Source organism: Lynx canadensis, chromosome E1 (genome assembly GCF_007474595.2).
Source record: "Lynx canadensis isolate LIC74 chromosome E1, mLynCan4.pri.v2, whole genome shotgun sequence".
Taxonomy (NCBI): domain Eukaryota; kingdom Metazoa; phylum Chordata; class Mammalia; order Carnivora; family Felidae; genus Lynx; species Lynx canadensis.
The window spans coordinates 43640873-43667285 of NC_044316.2; the positions used below are offsets into that span (position 1 = coordinate 43640873).

Genomic DNA, 26413 nt, shown 5'->3' on the forward strand with positions numbered 1-26413 from the left:
GAGGAGTGTAAGCCTGCAAGAGACACAGGGTCACAGTTACCTTTTAGGAAAATCACTCTCACTCTGCACGCAATATGAAAAACTCGAGAGAAAGCAAGACTGGAGTCAGGGAGCGCAGTTGGGGGCTGCTGCAAAAAACCCTGGAGAAATCGCAAGGAACTGAAATAAGACATTGTCAGTTATCCCTTGCCCTGGGTCGCCGCGGCTAATACACTTGCCCTTAAATGTTTTTGACTCGTGTCCCCGGGGTAGCTGCCTCCACTTTGGGAGAGTTCCGAGTTGGGAGGAGTAAAGGCGAGCCACTCCGCTCCCTTCGGCACTAGGAACCTGTGCAGGGAATGCAAGCCGTGTCTTTCAGGCAAGCACTGCTGAGCCAGGCAGCGGAAGATGGGGCCAAAGCTACAACACCATGAAATTCTCTTACCAAGATCCAGATTTTTTTTTTTTTTTCCTCAACTGACCCGTTGGGCCTGGTTACTGGAAACTGCTGACCCGTCTTCAATTCCGGTCAAGTTGACCACTTTTGCCCGTTTATTCACTGCTTTGGTGGAGGGATGGACTTTTGGGGTTTGCTGCTGTGCCATTTTCACCAGAGTCCTCCATGAAGTTTCGTAGTTTCCAGTGTACAAGTCTCTCACTCCTTTGGCTAAAGTCACTCCTATGATTCTCTGTTGTTGTTTCCTGCTGCTATTGTAAGTGGAATTGCTTTCTTAATTTCATTTTCAGATGTTTTCCATTGTTCGTTGCTCGTGTGTAGGAATACAATTGATTTTCGTGTGTTGATCTGTTATCCGACAGCCTCGCCAAACTCACTGGTTGATTCCAACAGTTTGGGGGATTTTTTGGCAAATGAGATCATGTTCTCTGCAAGTAAAAATGATTTTACTCCTTTTCCTTCCATTTCGGATACCTTTTCTTTCTCTCTCACAATGATTGCTCTGACCAGAAGCTGCAGTGCAATGCTGGATAGAAGTGGCAAGAGTGGGCAACTTTGTGTTGTTCCTGGTCTTAGGAGAAAAACTTTTTTTTTTTTAATGTTTATTCATTTTTGAGAGACAGAGACAGAGCGCAAGCGAGGGAGGGGCAGAGAGAGAGAGGGAGACACAGAATCCAAAGCAGGCTCCAGGCTCTGAGCTGTCAGCACGGAGCTCGACATGGGGCTTGAATCCACAAACCATGAGATCATGACCTGAGCCGAAGTCAGATGCTTAACCGACTGAGCCACCCAGGCGCCCCTTAGGAGAAAAACTCCTAACGGCCTCTGCTCTACAGCAGTATCTTCTGGGGGTGAGTGGCAACTGCGAACAGGCCTGAGCTTCCCTAGTTTGTCACAGGCTCTACCATCTCCTATAATAGCTTTAATACCCAGGCGCTATGGCCTGAATTGTGTCCCTTCAAAATTCGCCTGTTGAAGCCCTCCCCCTCAATGTGACTGTTTTGGGAAACAGGATCTTTTTGGAAATAGTACAGTTCAATGAGATCAGATAGGTACGTTCCCGATCTGATAGGATTGGTGTTTCTATGAGAAGAGGCAAGTGGGATCCCTCTCTCTCCTGCCATGCGAGGATACAACAGGAAGGTGGCCATGTGCAAGCCAGAAAGAGAGTCCTCACCAGAAACCAAGCCCTGCCCATATCTTGGTTTTGGATTTTCCAGCCTCCAGAACTGCAAGAAAATTAATTTCTGGTGTTTAAGCCCTACAGCCTATGGTATTTTGTTATGGTGGTGGAGCCAGCTAAGCCCTGGGTCTGCATCACTCAATTTCTGGCAACATTCTAGTTTGTGACCACCCTCTCTCAGCCCCTGGTTTAAATGATTGTGAAGCCAAGACTAGTTTGGAAAAAAGAAAGTCAAAATGGGTTTGTGTGTGTGTGTGTGTGTGTGTGTGTGTGTGTGTTTTGTTTAGTTCTTAATTTTTTTTAATGTTTGTTTATTTTTGAGAGAGGGGGAGAGAGACCACGAGTGGGGGAAAGGCAGAGAGAGAGGGAGACAGCAAATACAAAACAGGTTCCACGCTGTCAGCACAAAGTCCGATGCAGGACTCAAACCCATGAACTCTGAGATCGTGGCCTGAGCTGAAATTGGATACTCAACTGACTGAGCCACTCAGGTGCCCCTTTGTTTTTATTTTCTAAATGTTTATTTCTTCTGAGAGAGAGAGAGAGAGAGAGGAGAAAGAGAATTCCAAGCAGGCCCTGTGTTGTCAGCACAGACCCCAATGCAGGGCTCGATCTCACCAACCATGAGATGAGGAGCCGAAATCAAGTCGGTCGCTCAACCGACTGAACCACCCAGGCACACCCTCAAAATGGGTTAAAAAAAAATGAATAGGGTCTTGCCTCCAGGAAGAACTAGCTGATGGAGGAAATAGGAGTAAGGAAGTAAGCAAGCTGGGGGCAGAGGGGGGAGTTAAGTTTATGGGTCAGAGAGTTGAATCCTGGGAACCAGAGTGTGAGAGATGGAGTAGTTCCTCAGCCAGGGAAGCCCCCTTGCATGATCGTGGGTGGCAGTCTATGGATTTGAAGATCATTAAGAACTGAAGAGGCTGAGGAAAGGTGAGGCATGGACGTGAACCCCCCCCCCCCAGGATGATGGAAAGGAAGATACAAAGATGCCCAAACATAACTCACAATGAAGGGGGGCCTGGAAGGTTGGCAGCTGAAGGAGTCAAGGCAGGCAACAGGGTCTCATAGCTGGATGATATGAACCTCAAAAGGAAGACATACCCTCCTTTCCACAGGATTCTTGCCATGCACACAAACCTCGTAATCCAATAAGCCTCTTCTCTGGAGACAGTGTCCTGTAACCAAGTAGAACTTCTGTTTTGTTCTTTTTTGTGTGTTTATACATATTTGCTAATCACAAGGTCTTGATCTAACTGTATGTTTTATCATTCCTTTGATTGCATGGAAGGGAAGGGAAGAGAAGGGAAGGGAAGGGAAGGGAAGAGAAGGGAAGGGAAGGGAGGAAGGATATGAGGCAGGGAATAAAATGTGGCTTCTTACCATTGTGACAATCAAATACCCCATATATTTTAAAAAAGATTTTATTTTTAAGCAATCTCCACACCCAACGTGGGACTCAAACTCATGACCCCGAGGTCAAGAGTCGTGCGCTCTACCAACTGAACCAGCCAGGTGCCCTCAAATACCCCATATTTTTTAACGGTCTATGTTTTAGGTATCCAGTGCTTTATTTAAAAGCATGTATTGGGGCGCCTGGGTGGCTCAGTCGGTTAAGCGTCCGACTTCGGCTCAGGTCATGATCTCGCGGTCTGCGAGTTCGAGCCCCGCGTCCGGCTCTGTGCCAACAGCTCAGAGCCTGGAGCCTGTTTCAGATTCTGTGTCTCCCTCTCTCTCTGACCCTCCCCCGTTCATGCTCTGTCTCTCTCTGTCTCAAAAATAAATAAACGTTAAAAAAAATTAAAAAAAAAAAATAAAAGCATGTATCATGTAATATGTCCTAAAGATTTGGTTTGCATGTATGGTTATTATTTTATAATATCTCCTAAGTGATCCACTAGGGTGCATACTATATTTTTGAAATTTGGATGAGAAACTCCAGAGTTCCAGGGGTTCCTGGGTGGCTCAGTTGGGTAAGTATCTGACTTCAGCTCGGGTCGTGATCTCACTGTTCCTGAGCTTGAGCCCCGTGTCCGGCTCTGTGCTGACAGCTCAGAGCCTGGAGCCTGTTTCAGATTTTGTGTCTTCCTCTCTGCCTCTGCCCCTCCCCCACTACTCACATTCTGTCTCTCTCCCTCTCTCTCAAAAATAAACATTAAAAAAATTTTTTTTAATTAAAAAAAAAAAAAAAAGAAAGGAACTCCGGAGTTCCCAAAGGTCAGTCTTTTGTATCTCCCTCATTCTAAAATTTCTATCACTATTCAGTAGCTAGGGGAGCGTAGGCCAGTCTGAGAAACAGGAAAGTTTTTAGTATATTATGATTTTTATTTCCCTCCAGGGTATTGTCTTTTTAAAAAAAACATTCATTTAAAATATAACACATATACAGAAAAATATTAGATGTGCAGTTGAACAAATATTGATAGAACAAACAACTGTCTAACCAACATCAATACTAACATCAGAAAGGCTGTTGGATTGTCTTCTGGGTCACAACACTCTCCCTGCTCTTGAGATGACTATTCTCCCGACTTGTAAGTATTTTTCTTGCTTTTTAAAAAGACTTGTTGGGGCGCCTGGGTGGCTCAGTCGGTTAAGCGGCCGACTTCGGCTCAGGTCATGATCTCGCAGTCCGTGAGTTCGAGCCCCGCGTCGGGCTCTGTGCTGACAGCTCAGAGCCTGGAGCCTGCTTCCGATTCTGTGTCTCCCTCTCTCTGACCCTCCCCCATTCATGCTCTGTCTCCCTCTGTCTCAAAAATAAATAAACATTAAAAAAAATTTAGAAAAAAAAAAAAGACTTGTATATGCGGCGCCTGGGTGACTCAGTTGGTTAAGCGTCCGACTTTGGCTCAGGTCATGATCCCCCAGTTTGTGGGTTCGAGCCCCCGTCGGGCCCTGTGCTGACAGCTCAGAGCCTGGAGCCTGCTTTGGATTCTGTGTCTCCCTCTCTCTCTGCCCCTCCCGCACTCGCACTCTGTCTCTATCTCTCAAAAATGAATAAACGTTAAAGAAAATTAAAAAAAAAAAGACTAGTATCAACGTATATGCATCCCTAAACATAGTTTAGTTTTTTTCTCTTTTAAAATAGCTATATAAATAGACTTATAATATGTGTATCATTTTGACAGTTTATCTTGAAATATTTATCAGAAAGTTGAAAACTCATACAAAGAATCCCCATCTGTTCTCTATTGAGATTCTTCAAATGTTAACATTTTACAACATTTACTGTATATTTTTCTTTCTCTCTCTCTCTGTGCATACACATGCACGCAAAGATTTTTTTTCAGAATTGTTTGAGAATAAATTGCAGACATAATGTCCCTTTACCCCTAAATACTTGTGGTTTCTAACAATAAGTCTATTGCCTTCTATTATTTTTTAGTTATCAAAATAAAAAAATTAACATTGACACTATTATTTAATCTATGAACCTTTTTCGAATTTTGCTAATTGCTCACTTATGTGCTGTGTAGGAAAAGAACGTTAAAAAAATTCTGGACCGGGATCTGATCCAGTATCATCCACTGCATTTACTCGTCCATTAGTCTCCTTTTATCTGGAACACTTCTTTAGTCTGTGTTGGTCTTTCATAACTTTGAAACTTGCGAAGATTACAGGTTCCTTATGCATAATGTCCCCATTATGAGTGTCTTGGGTGCCTGGCTGGCTCAGTCGGAAGAGCATGCAACTCTTGATCTCAGGGGTGGGGAGTTTGAGCCTCACGTTGGGTGTAGAGATTACTTAAAAATAAAATCTTTTTTTTTTTTTTTTAAATGAGTCTGTCTTGTATTTCCTCATACTTAGATTCACGTTATGCATTTTGGGTGGGAATATCGTATCCAGAAGTGATGCCACGTACTTCTCCATGCGTCCTATCAGGAAGCACGTAACAGCTCCTTCTCCCATTACAGAGATGAATTTTGATCACGTGGTTAAAGGCAGTATCTGCCAAGATTCTCCACCATAAAGTTATTAAATTTCTTCTTATCTTACGAGAGAGAGAGAGAGCATGTGCGTGTAAGCAAGAGGGGGAGGGGCAGAGAGAGAGGGAGATAATTCCAAGCAGGTTCTGAGCTGTCAGTGCAGAGCCTAACATGGGGCTCGAACTCATGAACCGAGAGATGATGACTTGAGCCAAAACCAAGAGTCGGTCACTTAACTGATTGAGCCATCCATGTGTCCCTAAAGGTTATTAATTTTGAAGGGAAAAATAATAAGCATCTGGTGGTGAGGTACTTTGAGACTATGTATGTATCTAGTTTCTCATTCAAATTTCTGCTTATTAGTTTTAGCATTCAGCAATCATTCTGGCCCAAACAATTATTAGTATGATGGTTGCCAAATAGTGATAGGTATTGTTTTCTTTTGTCAATTCTTTTTTTTTTTTTTTCAAATGTTTATTCATTTATTTTTGAGAAAAAGGGCAGGGGGAGAGAGGGAGGGGAAGGGATGGAGAAAGAGGGAGAGAGAGAATCCCAAGCAGGCTCCACACTGTCAGCGTACAGCCCAATGCAGGGCTTGAACCCATGAACCGTGAGATCATGACGTGAGCCGAAATTGAAATCAAGAGTCACACTCAGCCAGTGCCGCTCTTTTTACAATTCTTTAAAAAATACTGTGTTCAATTTACGTTTAGTTGACACATAATGTTACATCAGTTTCAGGTGTAGAACATAGTGATTCAACAAGTTTATACATTATGCTGTGCTCACCACACGTGTAGCTACCATCTGTCCCCATACAACTGCTAGTACAGTATCATTGATGATATTCCTTATGCTGTGCCTTTCATCCCTGTGACTTATTCAGTCCATAACTGGAAGCCTGCACCTCCCACTCCCTTTCACTCATGATTCTTGCCTCATTCAATCATTACTATCATTATTACAGGACGAGACTAGCACATGCTTCATATTTACCAGGCATCGCCACTAGTGGGTCAGAAGGCAGGGCATCGAGCCACAAGGATTATCCTCAAACCTTAACGTCGAATGAAATTTGCCCCATTGGGTTTTGGACTTGCTTGGGGCCATTCATTCTTTTCTTTTCTTCCTATTTCTCCCTCTTGGAGTGAGAACATCTATCCTCTCTTATTCCTCTCTTATTTTCATTGCATTTTGGAAGCACATAACTTGTTTGGTTTAACAGATTCATGACTGGAGAGGAATTCACCTCAGGATGAACTGTAGTCTCCATATCTGATTTAGATAATATTTAGATGAGACTTTGGATTTTAGACTTTTGAGTTGATACGGAAATAAGCTAAGACTTTGAGCTCTTGGGATGCCTTTTCATGTATTTTGCATGTCAGAAGGGCATGAATTTTGGGGGCCAGAAGAAGAATGCAATGGTGGAATGCTTGTGTCCTCCCCAAATTCATAGGTTGAAATCCTAACCCCCCAATGTGATGGTTTTAGGAGACTGGGCCCTGGAAGGGAATTAGGTCAGGAAGGTGGAGACCTCATGAATGGGATTAGTGCCATTATAAAAGAAGTCCCAGAGAGCTCTCTCACTCCTTTAGCCATTTGAGGACATAGTTAGACAACCACCATATATGAATGAAGAAGCAAGCCCTCATCAGACACCGAATCTCTTGGCACCTTGATCTTGAACTTCACAGCCTCCAGAACTGTGAGAACGTTGTCTGAACCATCTGGTCTACAGTGTTTTTGTTACAGTAGCCTAAGCACCCTCCTTTTCTTCTCTCCTTCTTTTCCTTTTTCCCTCTCCTTCTTCTTTTTTTTTTTTAATGTCTATTTAGTTTTGAGAGAGAGAGAGGGAGAGAGAGCGAAAGAGCATGAGCGGGAGAGGTGCAGAGGGAGAGGGAGACAGACGATCTGAAGTGAGCTCCCCACTGACAGCAGAGAGCCTGATGCAGGGCTCAAACTCACAAACTGTGAGATTATGGCCTGAGCTGAAGTCGGATGCTTAACCGACTGAGCCACCCAGGCACCCCCTTTCTTTTTTTTCTTTTCTTTCTCCCTCCCTCCCTTTCTTTCCTTTCTCTTTTTTTCTCTCTCTCTTTTCTTTTCTTTCTTTCTTTCTTTCTTTCTTTCTTTCTTTCTTTCTTTCCTTTTCTTCTTAATTATTGGCATGGGCTCATGAATTCTTATTTTTCTCCAAATGGCTTATAATTCGTTTATTCATTTCAATTGTATTTATTTGGGGATCAAATGTCTCAGGCTTGGCCAGTGGGAGCCCCTTCAAGTTGGTTCCTGCATCCTTGTGATAAAACTCCATCATTTTGTTTATTTTTTTAGCTCTTTCTTACTTGCTGGCTTAGCAAGATGTGTACTTTTCCTGTCCTAACTCTAGAATCGGCCATTTCTCTGAGTTCTTTCCAGTATGAGACCAAGATTTGACACTAAGTGTGCTCATTGCTACTGGATATCTTTGCCTCTTGGCCCTTTCAGTGGACAGAGGTGAATATATATGCATGTAAATACACATACCTACAACCCCACACATGATACACATATACATGTGCATATACACATACATATACATATTTTAGAAACCGTGAGTTTAAAACAATATTTTTGATTCCAATTAATCCCCACAGGGTTGTTTCTTGCTTTCTTCCTCTCCAGATTTACACATACCTTCTTCCCCAGTGAGAACTCTGATCCCTAATGATATCAATGTGTTTATTCATTTGTTCAATCCTGTAATGTATTTAAACAAGTTTCCCAGTTGCTTGACCCATACTACGAAAGCACATCCACTAAAGAGTTCAAAATTTGTTTGTACCTTTTCCCTCTATCCCACCCCCTCACACCCCTCCCTACCCAAGGCCTGAGCATATACAGCCAAATACTGTGTTCACGAGTTACTTTAATTCTTCCTAGTGCCCCTCTCCCCTCCCTGTCTCAGGATAGTCACGGTATTCATTTGAAATGTAATTAGGCTCATTTGTTTATTTCAATTTTAGTTCTCCCCTTCCATTCTTGTTTTTCGAATGTGTAACAAATTATTATGTCTCAAAGGTGAAAATATTACAAAAAGTACACTCAAAGAGGTGGCACTCTCCCTGAATCCCTTCCACGACACTCCTCCTCACCCCTCATTGGTAACCAACTTCACTATTTTCCGGTTTGTCCTTTCAAGTGTTTCCTTTTGTGAAGACAAGCAGATAGATGCATATGTTTATTTCCCTTTTTTTCTTACATAAAAAGTAACTCGATCTTTTGCCCTTTGCTTTCACTTAATAACATCTAAAAGTCATTCCATAACAGTTCATAGAGATCTTTCTCATTTTTTTTAGAACCCGTTTAATGCAATGAAACTAGATCTTTGTAGTCAGGTCTCTCTGATGACTGAGTAAGTTTTGGGTTGTAAGGCAGTTGAAAAGAGACTCCAAATGGCTCCGTTTCATAGTTGCATATGAAAATTCAAACGCAGAGTGACGAAGGTGTGGGTACTGGCCGAATGCCGCGGGCAGGTGGCATTGCTACAGGTGACCTCATTCTCCCAAACAAGCAGCTTCCTTGGTAAAGTTTCAAACACGCCAAAGCAGTCTGCCCTCCATTTACGCGGTAGTTGCATTCCTGGAAAATTTGGTGAGTGTGGAAACTCTCTGAGCTGTTTCTGCGGCTTCCGGAGCGGAGAGAGCCCGAAAGGCAGTTTCCTCCATCATTCTTTTCGTATAGCTGCGTAGTATTCCACCGTGTGTGCCGGTTCATCCAACCAGTCTGCTGTGCTTGGGCATTTAGAGAGTTCCCAATATTTTGCAATCACAAACAACCCTGTGATGCCTAAAATCATGAACATGTTTTGTTTTTGTTTTTGTTTTTTTGAGGTGTAGCTTCACAGTAAGTTCCTAGAAGTGGGGTCGCCGGGTTGAAGAGATGTAGATGAACTTTTGTTGTCGACTGCCCATTGCCTCTTCTTGAGAGTTTTCATTTTGCATTCTCGTCACCAATGTAGAAGAGCACGTTTTCCCATAGCTCGGCCAATGAAGTTTATTGCCAAGTTCTGAATTTTTGCCCAACTATTGGATGAGAAATTGTACCTCAATATAGGTTGTGAAGTTTAAAAATTTCTTTATTTGAGTATAGCAGACACACACAGGATTCCAGTAGTTTCAGGTGTACAACATAGCGATTTGACAGCTCAGTGTAGGCATTTTTTTTTTTTTTTAAAGTAAACGCTGCACCCAATGTGGGGCTCGAACTCACGACCCCAGGATCAAGTCGCACGCTCCACGCTCCACGGACTGAGTCAGCGAGGAGCCTCTCAACATAGTTTTAATTTGCATTTCTCTTAATGAGTGAAAGCAAACAACTTTACATGGTTAACAGCCATTTTTAAATCTTTTGGGGAATTGTCTGTTCATGTCCTCTTTCAAATGTTTTTATACATTAGTAGGAGTATTTTCCCTTTATTGGTGACATATGAGCAGATATTTCTTCCCAGTTGTCATTTGTACTTTTTTTTGGTCATGCAAAACGTCTTTTTTCATCATTTTTGTCATTTGTTTTCTGATTTAGGATGGCTTTTCACTTTCTCAGATGCTTTTATTTCTAATTTTTATTTTTTAAAGTTTAAGAGAGAGAGAGAGAGAGAGAGAGAGAGAGAGAGAGAGAGAGTGTGTGTGTGTGTTAGCATGCATGGGGGAGGGGCAGAGAAAGAGGGAGAAAGAATCCCAAGCAGGTTCTATGCTGACAGGGGCTTGAACCCATGAACCGAGATCATGACCTGAGCCAAATCCAGAGTTGGTTGCTGAACTGACGGAGCCATCCAGGCACCCCTCTCAGATGCTTTGAACTTTTTACATTTTTTAAATGTTTATTTATCTTTGAGAGACAGAGAAACAGAGCACAAGCAGGGGAGGGGCAGAGACAGAATCTGAAGCAGGCTCTAGGCTCTGAGCTGTCAGCACATAGCCTGAGGTGGGGCTTGAACTCATGAACCCTGAGATCATGACCTGAGCCAAAGTCAGACACTCAATGAACTGAGCCACTCAGGCGCCCCCCAGATGCTTTTAAAAGGATATGTCTTTTCTTTAGCTTTGTGGTTGTTTGCTGGGGAGGCTTTTCACCAGCAGAAAGGTTTTAACAGAATTTTTTTTTTAATGTTTATTTATCGTTGAGAGAGACAGAGCACGAGCAGGGGAGGAGCAGAGAGAGAGGGAGACACAGAATCCGAAACAGGCTCCAGGTCCTGAGCGGTCAGTACAGAGCCCGACGTGGGGCTCGAACTCACCAACTGCGATATCATGACCTGAGCCGGAGTGGGACGCTCAACCGACTGAGCCACCCAGGCGCCCCAGATTATTTTTATTTTTTGAGAGAGAGCAAGTGCACGGGAGGTGGAGAGAGGGACAGAGGGAGAGAGAGAGAGGGAGAGAAACAGAAAGAATCCTAAGCAGGTTCCACGCTCAGCGTAGAGCCCAATACATGGCTCAATCCCATGATGGCGCAATCACGACCGGAGTCGAAATTAAGAGCCAGATGCTCAACTGACTGAGCCACCCAGGCGCCCCCAGAAAGGTTCTAATTTACATATTCAGACTTTTTGCAACAGTCTTGTAGGACATGGATGGCTGTACCCGATTCCAAACAATTTCATGGGCAGAATTCTTAGTTTCAGAGCCCTTATCTGTCAGTTGCACATTTCGTGCAGTTTTAAGAATTTTGCAAGAAAGGTTGATAGGCCTTGTTTCTCTGTCAGTCTTACATTTCCCCTTCTTTCACTGCCTGTTCACTACTGATTCCCCCCCCCTCCCCGAAACACGGCCTCTATGATGCTGCTGCTCCTGACCCCACACATTTTCAAACCTTTCCCTAAAGCGAGGACTGTGATCTACCAAGGGCCAAACTGTGGTATTTTGCGGTTTCCTTCTTCCCCTCTGGATTCCGTGTGCTTCCTCTAAGTCCACTACTCCCTCTGCTCTGTGGGGTGATTTAACCTCCTTCCTCACGCTACGGTAACAGCAGGATCCCGTACTGGAACTTCCCCTGCACTTACAGGAAACTTGAAGTTATAGTCTTCTGGTAATGAAGGCATGAACCTGTGTAGTTCTTATTTGTTCTACTTGATTTGAGTTGTTTTGGCAGAGCGAGGGGCAGATTTGTAATCAGGCTACTGCCAATCGCTTTCCAATTCGAGAAGCCTCAACATGTTTGACAGATACATTTCAGGACCTAGTCAGGACGAAAACCATTGAAACTAGCGATAGAAAGTTATCTTAATTGAGTACCAGTGGTCATAAATGGTAGTTGAAGTGGGAGTTGAGTGTTAGGATTGGCAATGAGATTAGCAAAGGGCTAATATTAGCATAATAGTGGCTTTGAGATTTTTATCATGGAGTTGGAAGTCTGAAAGAATTAAGAAGCATTTTCTTGAACATTGGGAACAAGACGGTGAGTGCTTGCTATTATGGCTGCTACTGCTCAAAAGAATGTTGGTGATCCTGGCTATAGCAGTTAGATAGAAAAAAGAAATGAGGTAGGTTGTAAAAGGATTAAAGAGGAATTAACATCATTATTTGAAAATAGTATAATCTTAAATAGAAACCCCACAAACTCTTAGATGAGAAAATTCCGTAAGTTGAATACAAGATCAGTGGTCAAAAAGCAATAATTCCTTTGCAGCAGTGTGGCAGGGGCTCTTGGCTGTTGAACCAACAACCATTCCCCCTTCTTTTTGTTTGTGTACAAACCCAGGAGATAAATCATGATTTATCTAAACCAGTCAAGGCAAATCCATTCTTTTTTACCAGATTCTAAATTTACCAGCATCCCCTGTAGCCAGGGATGATTCTGTGACCCCAGTCCTGGCCCAATAACAGGTAAGCAGAAATCTGCCATGTTGTTCCTGGGAGTTTCCACTTTTTGCAAATGTTCTGGCTTCTTGAAGCTTTAGTTTTCTCTTGTATCAGGCAGATAATATGTGCCTAACCTTTTAGGATTGTAAAGATGAAGTGAGATTATTCTCACTTCAAAGTGACCCATAAATGCTAAATTAAAAGCAAGTAAATGCTAGTGTTATTCAAGATATTAAAATGATTATGGGCACAGATGTAGCATTGGTATAAATGCTACAAACTGGCAATAAGTTTAAAGAGTGCCATTATATACAAAGAAATCCCTTCACCCAACCAAGTCTTATTATTAAAAAACTAAGAACTGGGGCAGTTGGGTGACTCAGTCAGTTGAGCATCTGACTCTTCATTTCGGCTCAGCTCATGATTTCATGGTTTGTGAGTTCGAGCCCTGCATGGGGCTCTGCGCTGACGGCATGGAGCCTGCTTGGGATTTTCTCTCTCCCTCACTCTCTGCCCCACCCTTGCTTTCTCTCTCTCTCAAAATAAATACACTTCAAAAAACTAAAACAAAGCAAAACTAAGAACTGATGAATTTTTCTTCTTGTGTAGCACCTGGTCCAGTGATTTAACTCACAAAACATTGTGAAGAATCTAGCACCACAGAAAACATGCCACTTGAGTGATTTATAGACGGTTATGCTAATACAGCTCTAGATCAGGGGTTGCAAAGTATAGAATATCAGATTATATATACAGTATAATCTATACTACGTGTATATATGTTAATATATATGAATATATACACACACACACACAAATATATAGATAGTAAATATTAATACTTTGTAGGCCATGTAGACTGTGCAACTATTCAACTCTGCCATGGAAGTAGAAAGCAGCCATGGACATGAAAACAAATGGCTATAGCTATAGTTCTAATAAAATGAAATGGGCAACGGGCCAACTTGGCCTGTAGGCCATAGACAATCCCTGTCCTAGACTCAAAGTTTACTGTTCTACAGTGAACTTGTCTCACAGGATCATGTCTTGGGATCAACCCAATCGATTTTCCATTCTATCATCTCTACCCTATTATTATCACTGTATATTTGTACAGTGCAGCCAAAGCACTTACATGGTAACTTAACACATTTGATCCCCAGTCCTCTGCGAGCTAAGAAGGGTCAATCTGGTCTTCTTTGTATTGATCAGAAAAAGGTTTAAGTGTGAATCATTCAAGGACACAGAGCTACTGAGAGGCAAAATCCATATTTCCTAGTTATCCTGGTTCAGTGCTTTTTAAAAATACACGATGAGAAACCTTACGTCTACTTCATTGTTCTTCTCAGCTTCCACTGTTACTTCCTTTCTGATTCAAACTTCAGTGAAGCATTATGCATTTTTAAGACCTTGAATTTTCTTCTCAACTATAGCTTGTAGCCCCAAATTGAAAATTCTATTTTGAGGATATCAAGTATAAAAAGAATGCTTGTGATAGGGAGGGGAAATTGGTAATAAAAAATTAAAAAAATTTTTTTTTCTAGTTTAAAGCAAATTCTAGTCATTCAAGGAGAGAGAACACGCTTTTAATTTCAGTGTGAGAGGAAAAACAGAGAGGCAGGATACAGATCAACGCGCCATCCACGGACTATACACATGATATTTTTAGCATCTAAATACTAAAATTTCCTCTGTAAAACCCAAACTGTTAGGATACTCTTTAGTAGACAATTTAAAAATGCTAGAGAGGACACCTAACAGTCAAAATTAGACATGATTTGAAATTCCCAGAGGAAATCCATACACTAATGCCAAAGTGTCCAGCTCCATCATCTAATAGCTGACCTGGTTTTCTCTTTTGTAAAATGGAGGGATACCCACTTTATAGCATTGAAGACTGAAAATACTGTGTACAGATCAAGTAACACAGTATATATGGCAAGCTCTCGTTAAATGTGGCTATTTAGCGAACTTTGCGCTTAGAAAGAAAAATAAAACCTATACCGAACCATTAATTAGCAGCTAAACAAGCCAACGACTGCTTCCTGTCTACACTTCTAGTTATCCCTGTCCAGCTGACAGTAAATAGCAGGTCCTAGGGAAGACTATGGTCTTGCTCCCCCTGATCTGACCAATCCCACTTCACGTGTTTTCTGTTACTATTCCTTCTTGCAGTCTGAACAAAACCATTCAGCTCTCTACACGGTATCCAAGATAATCAGACCAGAGTAAAATTTAGTTTCTATGTTCTACTTCTCTTAGGATTTTTTTTCGTGATTTTTAAAACAGATCCTGAATGGAACAAAAAAGCTTTGTATCCCTTTTAAATAAATTTTGGAAGTCATATATATGATTAAAGAACAAGCAGGTGAGTTGCAAAGTAGCAGCTGCTGGCAAAGGGCTTCTGTTGTTTGAAAAAAAAGTATACTCTAAAAATTACCACATTTTGGTCACAATATTAATTTTGAAATTCCAAATACTAAAAAAGGATGTGAGTTAAAAAAAAAAAAAAGTGTATGTATGTATTTGAAGAGGGTGTAAGTTAAAAAAAAAAAAATTAGAGAAACACTGCCCTAGACTTTTGTGGAATGTAAAACTTAATTTTTTACTATTTTGCTGAGCCTTACTATAAAAATACAGATGGCACAGCTGTTGTATATCTTCAACCACTTGATTATAAATTGCTTTCAAAAGTAATTTATTTGGATTTTCTGTATCCTTTAATGAATTGCAAATATATTAACAGAAAAGGCTTTCCCCTCCCCCTCCCCCCCCCCCCCCCCCCCAGGACTGTACAACTTCTGAAATAAGTCAGGAAAAGAAAAAAAAAAAAAAAAAAAAGACAAAATTACATTGTTTCAATGCAAATAGAACACACACATCACACCCACACTTGCATTTTCCCAGGTTTTCACAAAGAAAACAGGTCACCATATTTCTCAGTGAAGACCCATACTATACTCTGGCTAATCAGAGACTTTCAAACTTTTTTCTTCAAAAAGAGCATTTTTAATAGACTAAATACTGGTTATCACTGAGTTTTTGTTTAAGGTACAACAGCAGCATGGTTCAAATGTAACTTGCAGTTCTTGGAAAAAACAAGAATTTTAAAATAATGAAATACAGAAAAAGTAGGGACCACCTTTCATTATTTTGAGTACCATTGTTCGCTTGAAAAAATATTTCCAACCTTCTAAAATCCCAGAGTTAAGAACTATTTCCAAGGGGGAAAAATATCCAATGCCACAACATAACTTCTGAACAAGAGTGTGTGTGTGTATACATATATGTATGTGTGTGAAAAGCTTAGAGTTAAAAAAGGATGTTAAAGTTCTTGTATTTTAAATTTCCTTCAAAGTAACTTCTGAAATTTCAAACATTTTGCTTGATCAAAACGTATGTCTTTTTCTGATTGTTTGATCTTCATTCCAGGCAAAAAAAGAAAAAAAAAAAAGCAAAAAAAAAAAAAAAAAAAAAAGCAAGCAAGCCAAAAACAGTTACAAGGTGGGAATAAGGCTTCAAATACCTAAATATTTTGAAAGTAGGTGTGAGGAAAATGAAATCAGGCTAAGCTTGGGCTGAGTGTCCCTCAGCCAGCCACTGCCATGGTGTACCCTCCACAACTATCTTTTTATGCTTGGTCTCAAAATAAGTACCAGAAAGGCTCTCACCTCTGGCACAGGACATAAATTCCTACTATAGAAAAGATAACTATACATCAGCAAATTATGTTCTGAGCTTAGCGTTCTCCAGGCTTTGTAACAGAGCTCAGGTTGAAGCTTTCTATGAAATTCTCTATTTGATACTGTTATAGCGCTGGCTTATGATTTGCCAATTAAAAAAAATAAAAGAGTATAAAATTAAATATTACAGAACTAATGAATAAAATGGAATATTTGTTAGAATCCAAGTGCTAGCCTTTGGGAATTTTTAATGATCTTCATTTACTCCCAAACTTTCTTTTTTCTTATAAATTATTTTTTTAAGCAGCACATATTACATAGATTTAGGTAGGAAATTTTGTTAAATACCTCTCTGGCACCAATTACCTAATCTAAGACTCGGACTTGAATTAATTTATAATGGTATCTAATCCACATTCAAGTGAGATTAATAGTAAATGATAGAAAGTAACTGAGTCTACAGGCTAAAATTTTCTTCACATCTTCTGTAGTCCACCTTATTTTCACAACTTGACTAACAAGTACAGGTAACCAGTAGATAAATTTGTCCTTCATCAAAGAATCCAAAATAATAACCGTAGGCCTGTCATTCGTAAGAAACTATAATTTGTTATATTCTGACATTGGCACTTAAAAAAATGTTAACAACTAAAGTTTCTCTAAAAATTTCAATACATTACAATAAAGGAGATACACAATTTAAGACTTTAAATCTGTTACTGTGAAATTCCAATAATTCCCATTTTATTATGCATAATTAGATCTTTAAAATTGTGGCCATTCCCCAAAGACACCAACCTATATTACGACACACTCAGGAGAGAACTCATCTCCTTCATAAGAATGGTTGTTTTTTTTTTTTCCCCCCAGCTAAAAATTTCTAATATCCTAAACCCAATCACTCTTGGTAAACATTTTGGTGACTCACACTACTGAAAATAATTTGAAGCAGAGAGCTGAAAAGAATGGAAATGACCTCAACCAAAGGTAACTACACATTCTTGCACCCTGCTTAAACACTTAGAAAAGTCAAAGGGATACTTTCTTGAACAAATATAGATTCAAGGTCATGGTACAATTTTGATTGTATTAAGGCTTTGCTATCATGATCTCTTTTAAGTCTCTCCACTTTAGTGTTCTCATTTTGATTCTTATGGTGAACATAAATGGTTATTAAGGGCCTTGTTTTGGCTTTTCAGTGGGCAAACACTCTATCATCTCTGAATGTTTAAGGTGATCCCACAGAGCTCAAAGAGAAGAGGCAAAATGGTAAGGGAACAACTTGAAAGTTTGCAATACCAAGACAATGATCAACACTTTGAAGCAAGATGAATAAATTAAAATTCTTGGTTAGACATTAAAGCGTTCTTGCCAAGAATAAGTGTACGCTGTATGGAGGGATAGTTGATTCCTACACATGAGTCCCAATATGCCCATTACATTTGTTTATGGGAGACACTGCAAGTTTAAGGTAATTTACATTCCTTGGCAATCAAGTTACTCTGTTATAGGCAATGTCTTTTATTGTTCCATCTGGCACTTGCTAACACCATTCTTGAAGAACCTAGAAATGAAGGTCAGTCACCCTGTTAATCAGGAACAGAACCAAATGAAAACAAATTTTTGGAAAACGACCAAAAAATTCTGGTTCATCACTATTTTCCATACCTAACGGTTCCTTCAAGATAAAACGTTAACTCTTCCTTCCATGATAGCTTTCAACAAAGGGAGATTAAAGAAAAAAAAAAAAAAAAAGAAAAGAAAAGAAAGTTCCCCATCTTACCCCCCTAAATTGTCATTCGTACTGGTGAAAGAGCCAGTCTTGTTAGCAGCTAAATATTGCACTGCCTTTCATTCTGTGTACAGTCAGGGTCCAATGAAAGTGGCACACTCATTGTCTAAGTGATGGATGATGACACTGCCGGCTCAAGAGTGAAGACTCAGTATATGGAGGGACAAGAAACATGTCAGCACTAATCACACATCCAGTTGCAAAAGTCTGGTTTCCGGAAGTTAAAACTCATCACTTTCAGCTGCATGAAGTTGTGTGTCGTCTGCGTCTGTCATGCTGCTCTCCTGGGATTCATCTGTTCCCACTTTAAAAATAAAACAAAAGTCTACAGTAAGATGTCTGATGAATATTTCTTGTTGGTTCATGAAAACAAGGGAGACTATTCTACGTAGAGATGAGATCTTAAATTAAGGCCCTTAAAATCCTGACATCCTTCAATCAAATGCAATTCAGATTCCTTATTTTACAGCATGTCTGACAAGACTGGTTTACTGCATTTAACCTTTAAGAGTTTTTTTTTTTTTTTTAATTTTTTTTTCAACGTTTATTTATTTTTGGGACAGAGAGAGACAGAGCATGAACGGGGGAGGGGCAGAGAGAGAGGGAGACACAGAATCGGAAACAGGCTCCAGGCTCCGAGCCGTCAGCCCAGAGCCCGACGCGGGGCTCGAACTCACGGACCGCGAGATCGTGACCTGGCTGAAGTCGGACGCTCAACCGACTGCGCCACCCAGGCGCCCTAACCTTTAAGAGTTTTAACAAAGCTACCTCTCCCTAATAAATTCCTTATTCCAACACTAGGAATTAGAACTAGTTCTCCATGACATTAAAAAAAGACTGACATTCCCTCCAACTGTTGACTCCACTCTGGGAATAGTCCCTGCTAGTCCACAGAAATATAGAATATAACCCTCAGTTCAAAAAGGGTTATTGGGATTATAGGAATTATAATTTTAATTACAGCCTTTTGCCAAGTTTTCTGGAAAAAAACCATCTTAGTTTGCCTCATCAGAAGTTTCTCAATTCTCTTACTAAAAAATACTATTTTTTTTTAAAAAAATATTTATTTACTTGAGAGAGAGCACATGTGCATGAGTGAGGGAGGGGCAGAAAGAGAGAGGGGGAGAGAGAGAATCCCAACCAGGCTCTGTGCCGTTAGTGCAGAGCCTGACGCGGGGCTCGATCTCGTGAACCATGAGATCATGACCTGAGTCAAAACTAAGGGTCAGACGCCTAACCGACTGAGCCACCCAGGTGGCCCTAAAAAAATACTATTATATGAGGACTTAGTTCTCACTACTTATTTTAAGATATATACTCAATTTAGGGATAGAGTATTTACTACTGCCTTAAACTCTGTTCCTTCCTCTTGACCCTTCAATTAATACATATAAGCCATATTTTTGGATTGTGAATTTGCCAGAGCTTCATAGAATTTGAATAGTTACTGCAGATCTGTCAATACTTTAAAATGTGCAAAATTGGGGCCCCTGGGTGGCTTAGTCGGTTAAGCATCTGACGTCGGCTCAGGTCATGATCTCAAGGTTCATGAGTTCAAGCCCCGAGTTGGGCTCTGTGCTCAGCTCAGAGCATGAAGCCTGTTTCGGATTCTCTCTCGGTGCCCCCTTCCACGTTAGTGCTCTGCCTTTCAAAACTAAATAAATGTTAAAAAAAAAATTAAATATATTTTAAAAAATGTGCACAAATTTATTATTCATTTACTTATCACTTATAATGTCTTCAACATATTGTCACATCTATCATCCTGCCCATCCTACTCTGAATTCCTATGAAGCAGATAAGGCAGGCAGGCATTAGTTACATATTTAAACTTAAACTGAGGTCCAGGTAAAAATTTGCCAAGGATTTGTTAAAGTCACACAGCAAATTAGGTTCAAAACCGAGACTAGTTACCTGACTCCACATGCACTTTGTTAATATATTGCCATAATTTAATTTCCCTAAAATTCCATTTGGTATAAAGAATATACCATGGTTAGAAAAACAAATTAGGGGTGCCTGGGTGGCTCAGTTGGTTAAGCGTCCGCCTCTTGATTTTGGCTTAGGTCATGATCTCAGGGTCATGAGACTGAGCCCCATGTTGGGCTCAGCATGGAGCGTGGCATCTGCTTGGGATTCTTCCTCTCTCTCTGCCCCTCCCCAACTTGTTCTCTCTCTCTCTCTCTCTCAAATAAACTTCAAAAAAAAAAAAAGAAAATTAAAAAGCAGCCTACAAATTCTTATGCAAAAGGTAGCTTTCTGAATACTCAATACTTGAAAAAATGTTTACTCTGTGTCATAAAGAAATATCTGTACTGCTCTGCCTAACTCTGAGTTGATGTTTTACTAGCCCTCTGGTTTGATACACTTAGAAATCTAATTCATATGGATGGTACTCACTGATTTGTTCTTCTTGGGTTATTGGCTCCTCATCATCTGGAAGGTAGCGCTTGTCAATTGCCTCTTTAATCTGGTTATTGGCTCCTTTAGGATCTAAATCCATAGCCCAAGAGAAATTCATCAGGGCGAGGTGCGTTTGACCTAACTTCTTGTAAACCTAAAAATAAACAGCAGCACTACATTTTTCATTAAGTTGTGAACTTCAATTATAAAATCCTAAACATTAACAATTTAAATAGGCTTCTAATTTACATGCTGTAAACCCATTCTGATGAGTAGGTCATTTTCATCCTACAGAAGAACTCAGACTAACTTTTGAGTTACTTTTGATATAATCAGATATTTTCAGAATTCCTTGTCTCTGTCTCTCCAGTAGTGAGCTTCCAATAAATCACATTCTGATTGGATCAATGACAATTGAAAGAAATGGACTATAAGCTGCTTGATTAGCAATTCATTTACACTGATTTCAAATGTTGTTATATCAACTCCGAACACCTGTCCACCGTTCTCAGCCTCCTTAACCAGTTGGCATTTAGGGGCCCAGTCTGTAAAGTCCTTACTAGTCTGGCTTTGGAAATCTCGGAAGTCGTTTCTTCTAATTAAGACAACACCAGCCATTAATTTACTTTTTGGGGGGGATGCCTACATATTTTATGGATAATTGGAAGCTAAGAGCTTTCCAAGATATAGTCTCAGTTATGAACTCACGGCCACTGGCTGCAAGTGCTAATATACTTCCAAAACCATAGTATGGTTAGGATATACGGTGTATGTTCTTATTCCTTCATCAGGATATCATCTTCTTAGATCTTGTAACTAACTCTGTTCTTCATTCCCAGAGCATTTAGTTCAGAGATCTAGTTGAATTTGCTCAAGAGATGTTGCATAATATGTATAATATTTCTCCTTCAGAAGTTAATGTTTGTTATGAAAGTCACAGTTTAGGACCTTGGCCCCAATCTTTACCTTTCCTATTAAGAAGTAAACGAGGGATTCTTTGGGAACAATTTGTTTCAATTCTTCAAGTTCTTGTAAAGCAGACTGAAAAAAGCAAAGAAAAACAGAGTAGCAAAATTTTACAAAGTTCTAACTAAGCAAGTATTATTTGATTTCCCAAATCATCTTAACTAAAGCTTACTAGATCTTTATCAATGCACTTCCTTATTGCATTAATTCTTGTCATGAAATAAAATGCATGAAAAATACTTATGACAATAGGGACTAAGAAATGGCAGGAATTCACCAGAGTACACTGAGAACACACACACACAGGTGGTGACAATACTTGCTTTGGTCACCGTTTTATATAAAATAACAATGCTCCGTTACACTGTGTGTGTAAGAGCTTTGGAAACTAAGTTGCAGAACAAAATAATTCCGAAATTCTGTTCATAGACCTTCTCCCTGATGCAAGCACCAAGCTTTGAATACCAACCTGCTATTTTAACTAATGATGAAGAGTCTAAAATTTAACACTCTGAATTAAGTCAAAATTGTCTACAAATCTTTTGACCATCGCTAAAGGGGTTGGGGAAATTGAGAGAAAAGATAGAGAAATAAGATTTGTATTTAAAAGAAAGACATGATGATCAAAAATAAAACTGGGTCCCCAACTGAGATACTGTTTGCTTTTCACCTAAGCAAATGGACAAAAATAAAAATAAACTTTGATATATAAAGTTACTATGACTGAGGGGAATGAGGCATTCTCATCACTGAAGGTGGAAATGTGACCTGTTGCAAAGCCTGTTTGTGAACTCTATTTAGCATTACCTATTATGTTAAAAACTGCATGTAACCATTAATTCAGCAATCCTGCTGCTAGGAATTTATCCCAGGGACATATTCAAAAAAGTTCATTAAGTCATCTTTGTAAGAACATCCCATTCAACATGTTACTGCAAATCATTAGAAGCAATGAAGGTGTGTCTAATCATAGCCTAGTTACAATAAATTATGGTCCATCCTCTATGGAACACTAGATCTGTAGGTACTCAACTCTATGCTAAAAAAAAAAAAAAAAAAAAGATACAATAAAGTATGTGCAATACTATTTCTTTTGCAACAAAACATATATATGATACATATACAAATAGTTATGTGGGTATTCTCATAAACACTTTATAAATACACTTATGTGAACACATATATGTTTCCTTTTTTTTCTGGCAGAAATTAATACCTATATGCCCCTAATCAAGGTAAAGGTGGCTTACCTTTGGAGAGGGGATGACTGAGGTAAAGGGGAAGACTTTCTATTTTTAACATGGTAGCTTTCTCAATTTTTTGAATTTTCTAAAATAAATATACTTTATTTCTCTTTAATGTCCATGGAGATTATCTACTTTTCTTCTCTATACATACCTCTTTGTAGTAAAACAAAATCCAAAGTAAGTCAGGTTAAAAAAAAAAAAAAGATAAATACCAAATATCTATCCACAGAAATGTTAAAGTGGAAGAAAAAGCAAATTACAGAATATGTGTAGTTGTATTACCTTCTTATTTTGTCATAACAAATTACCACAATTTTGATGGCAAATAAAACAAATTTTTTTATCTTATAGTCTGTGCATTAGAAATACAATTTGAATCACACTGGGCTAAAATCAAGGTGTCTTCCTTTCTGAGGGTTATCTGTTTCCCTGCCTTTCTTCCAGACTTTTTAAAGGCTGCCCACATTTTTTGGCTTGTAACCTTCTCACGCTGGTTCTGACCACAGCTGGCAAAGATCCTCCATGTGATCTTTAAGATCCATGTGATTAGACTGGGCCCACCTGAATAACACAGGATACTCTCCCCAACTCAAGGTCCACATCCTTAATCACATCTGCAAAGTTTCTTCTGCTGTGTAAGGTAACATAGTCACAGGAACCAAGGATTAGGGCCTGGACATCCTTGAGGGGTCATTACTCTGCCTACCACAGTAGTGTAAGCCTACTTTGTTACAATTAAAAATATGTACATGATGAGAAAAAGATCTAGAGAAGTGTGTTCTGAGTTGTTAATAATGCTCCTCCCTTGGAGGGTCAGCTTATAAGGCACATTCAACCTCGTATTTTTTTTATACTTTCATATTATTTGAGTTGTTTGGTAACAGGCCTATTACTTTCATAAAAAGCCCCCACAAAGATACAAGGACTAAAGCAGTGATCAAAGATAGTGGGCTAGCAAATGTATCAGAGGATTATAGAATTTAGGTAACATAAGGGGATTTATACGTTGATTGGTATGAGACTTTAGTTTTATTTCTCTGAAAAGGGTGGAAAGGAACCAATCTTACTTCCCAGTTATAAAAAAGTTTAATACAGTCCCATCCCACCCTCCCTTCACCTAAGGCCAAATGTAACTTCTTGGCTTTTGTAAAATTTTTACTGGCATTATCTAAAATGAAAGGTTCATATACAATATTTTTGTGGCAAGCAGTGTGAAAGTAGCTGTGTGGTAGATTCCAGAGATTCATTACCATACTAGAGTGACGTGTGACATTTTCTGTAATAAAAAGGATTGAGAAAAGAGTAAAGGCACACACACACACAAACGCGCGTGCACACTCTCTTGGGACAGTGTGTTTGTGTAAAAGGCTGTGTTTTTTACACAAGTATGTAGGGGGCTCTGGTGCAGCCTGAACATTTCACATGTTCCTAACTGCTGGCAACCCACGAGAAATAAACTCAAAGGACCGCTGGGCTGAATGGGTCTGAGAATCACATCTGCCTGTCTAGGAATGGAAGATTTACTACGTGTGGTAAGTCTACGAGGTAGACTGTTCTCTTTTCCTTCCATACTAGTAAATATTGTAAAATATACACGGAATAAAGTCTCAAGATAAAAGATCTGTGGTCATGGATATTAGTTACTTAACGATCACTGTTACACCTGTCCGACATTACTGACAGGGACTGATGAAGCCTGTATCACAATGAAGAAGCCTGGGACTGACTTTTAATACCACAGAGAAGCAGTTCTCACACTTGTTGGGTCTCCAGACCTCTTTATACTCTTAACGTTTATTGAGGAACCTGAAGAATTTTTGTTAATGTAGGCTATAGCTATCAATACTTACCATATCAGAAATTAAAACTTGAAAAGCTTAAAAAATATTTATCCATTAATTTAAAAGTAACAACAATAAAGCCATTACTTGTTAACATAGATAATATCTTTTTAATGAAAAATAACTTTTTCGGAATAATAAGTCAGTAAGAATAATGGCATTGGTTAATATTTTTGCAAATCTCTGGTTGATAGAAAATAGCTGCACTCTCTTATCTGCTTCTGCATTCAGTCCATTATGTCATGTAGCTTTTGGAAAATTCCACTGTACATTCGTGAGAATAAGAGTGAAAAAGGCAAAAAACATCTAAATATTATTATGAAGATAATTTTGACCTTGTTTACTCCTTGAAAGGATTTCTGGGGACCTCCAGATGTTCTCAGACCACACTTTGAGAATCACTGCTTTAAAGCAATCTTAATCGGAACAGTGCACTCCAATCCTTCGCTGCTACACCACACACGGTTCAGAACTGACAGCTTTTCTAACTGTGTGTTGTAATTGTTATAAAAAATTTCATGCATCTATCATACCTCCCCACCTTGATAATCTAATTACAAAGACTCATTGAGAAACAGTGTCTAACATAGTGTCAGAGTTCTCATTTTTGCCCTAAAAAGACTTAAGATTTACAGCACATTAAATGGGGTGATATTAGCAATGCTTTTGCCACAGAGAGACTGAGGTGGCCCTCTAACACCATTGGATTTTCATTTTGGAGCCAAGACATTTTGGAAGCAATCAGTAACTTTTACTTATGCCCCTTTTTATATTATTTTAATATAGGTATACTGGATACACCGTGCTTCAAAGTAGGTCTTATAATTTAGCTGATACTCAAAAATGGCTATGACCATTATAACTTGAACAATGGGAAAGATTAGAACTTGGGCTTCTTGAAGCAAGTACAGGGCTGACTTAAATGGCATAATATCTGGTAGGTGTGTTGGCATTAAAATGCCTTTAAGAATAACTGAATAAAATCCTTCAACTGAGGAAACTGACCCCATATCTAAAGAGGTTATAGGGTGCCTGGGTGGCTCAGTTGGTTAAGTGGCTGACTCTTGGTTTTGGCTCAGGTCACGGTCTCATGGTTCTCATGGTTCGTGTTTGGGCTCTGTGTGGGGGGCTCTGTGTTGACAGTATGGAGACTTCTTGGGAGTCTCCCCCCTTACCCACCCCCATCCTTCCCCTGCTCACTCTCTCTCAAAATAAACAAATAAACCTAAAAAAAAAAAAAATAAAGAGGTCCAATGAAGCAAAAACATGAAAACAAATGATGAATTACAATTACAGCACCTCAAAGAACAAGTTAAAAGTTGAAAAGTGTTTATTAGATCTATTTTTTTCTTTTTCCTTTTTTTTTTGGAGAGTGTGTATGCACGTGGCACAAGCTGGGGAGGGCCGAGGGAGAGAATTTTTTTTTTTTTTATTATTTTTTTATTTTTAAAAAAAAATTTTTTTTTTTCAACGTTTATTTATTTTTGGGACAGAGAGAGACAGAGCATGAACGGGGGAGGGGCAGAGAGAGAGGGAGACACAGAATGGGAAACAGGCTCCAGGCTCTGAGCCATCAGCCCAGAGCCTGACGCGGGGCTCGAACCCACGGACCGCGAGATCGTGACCTGGCTGAAGTCGGACGCTTAACCGACTGCGCCACCCAGGCGCCCCCGAGGGAGAGAATCTTAAGCAAAAGGTCTATGCCCAGCGCAGAGCCTGACACCGGTTTGATCTTATGACAGTGAGATCGTGACCTGAGCCAAAGAGTTGGGTGCTTAACCAACTGAGCCACCCAGGCGTCCCTAAAAGTTGTTTATTAGATTTAAAAGAAGCTTTTATAAAAGAACAAAAACAGTAAGGACTAGACATCCACTTCTTTGATAAAGAAAAACAGAGTAAGATTAGTGGAAATCACTGAATAAATGACAATGAATAAATTAGATGACTGATCCCTTATGTATCTTTATTAGACTGCAAATGTTAAGAGCTTAATATTGGTCTTGTATTTTTCAATTTCAGCAAATGTCAATGTGTACTGGAAGAACTGACTTCTTGGGAGAGTCTACTGAAATGGATTATTTGGTCCAA

At 39.7% G+C, this 26413-nt stretch overlaps 1 protein-coding gene across 1 annotated transcript in view; it reads right to left on the bottom strand.

The window, feature by feature from the left end:
• Positions 1–16859: 16859 nt before the first annotated feature.
• The window catches only part of LOC115501807 (cell division cycle protein 27 homolog), a 54283-nt gene continuing 44729 nt past the window's right edge, over positions 16860–26413 (bottom strand). Inside the window, 3 exon segments of the mRNA XM_030297010.1 lie at positions 16860–18172; positions 20269–20425; positions 21238–21312. Coding sequence (XP_030152870.1) covers positions 18090–18172; positions 20269–20425; positions 21238–21312 — 315 coding nt within the window. The 3' untranslated portion in view covers positions 16860–18089.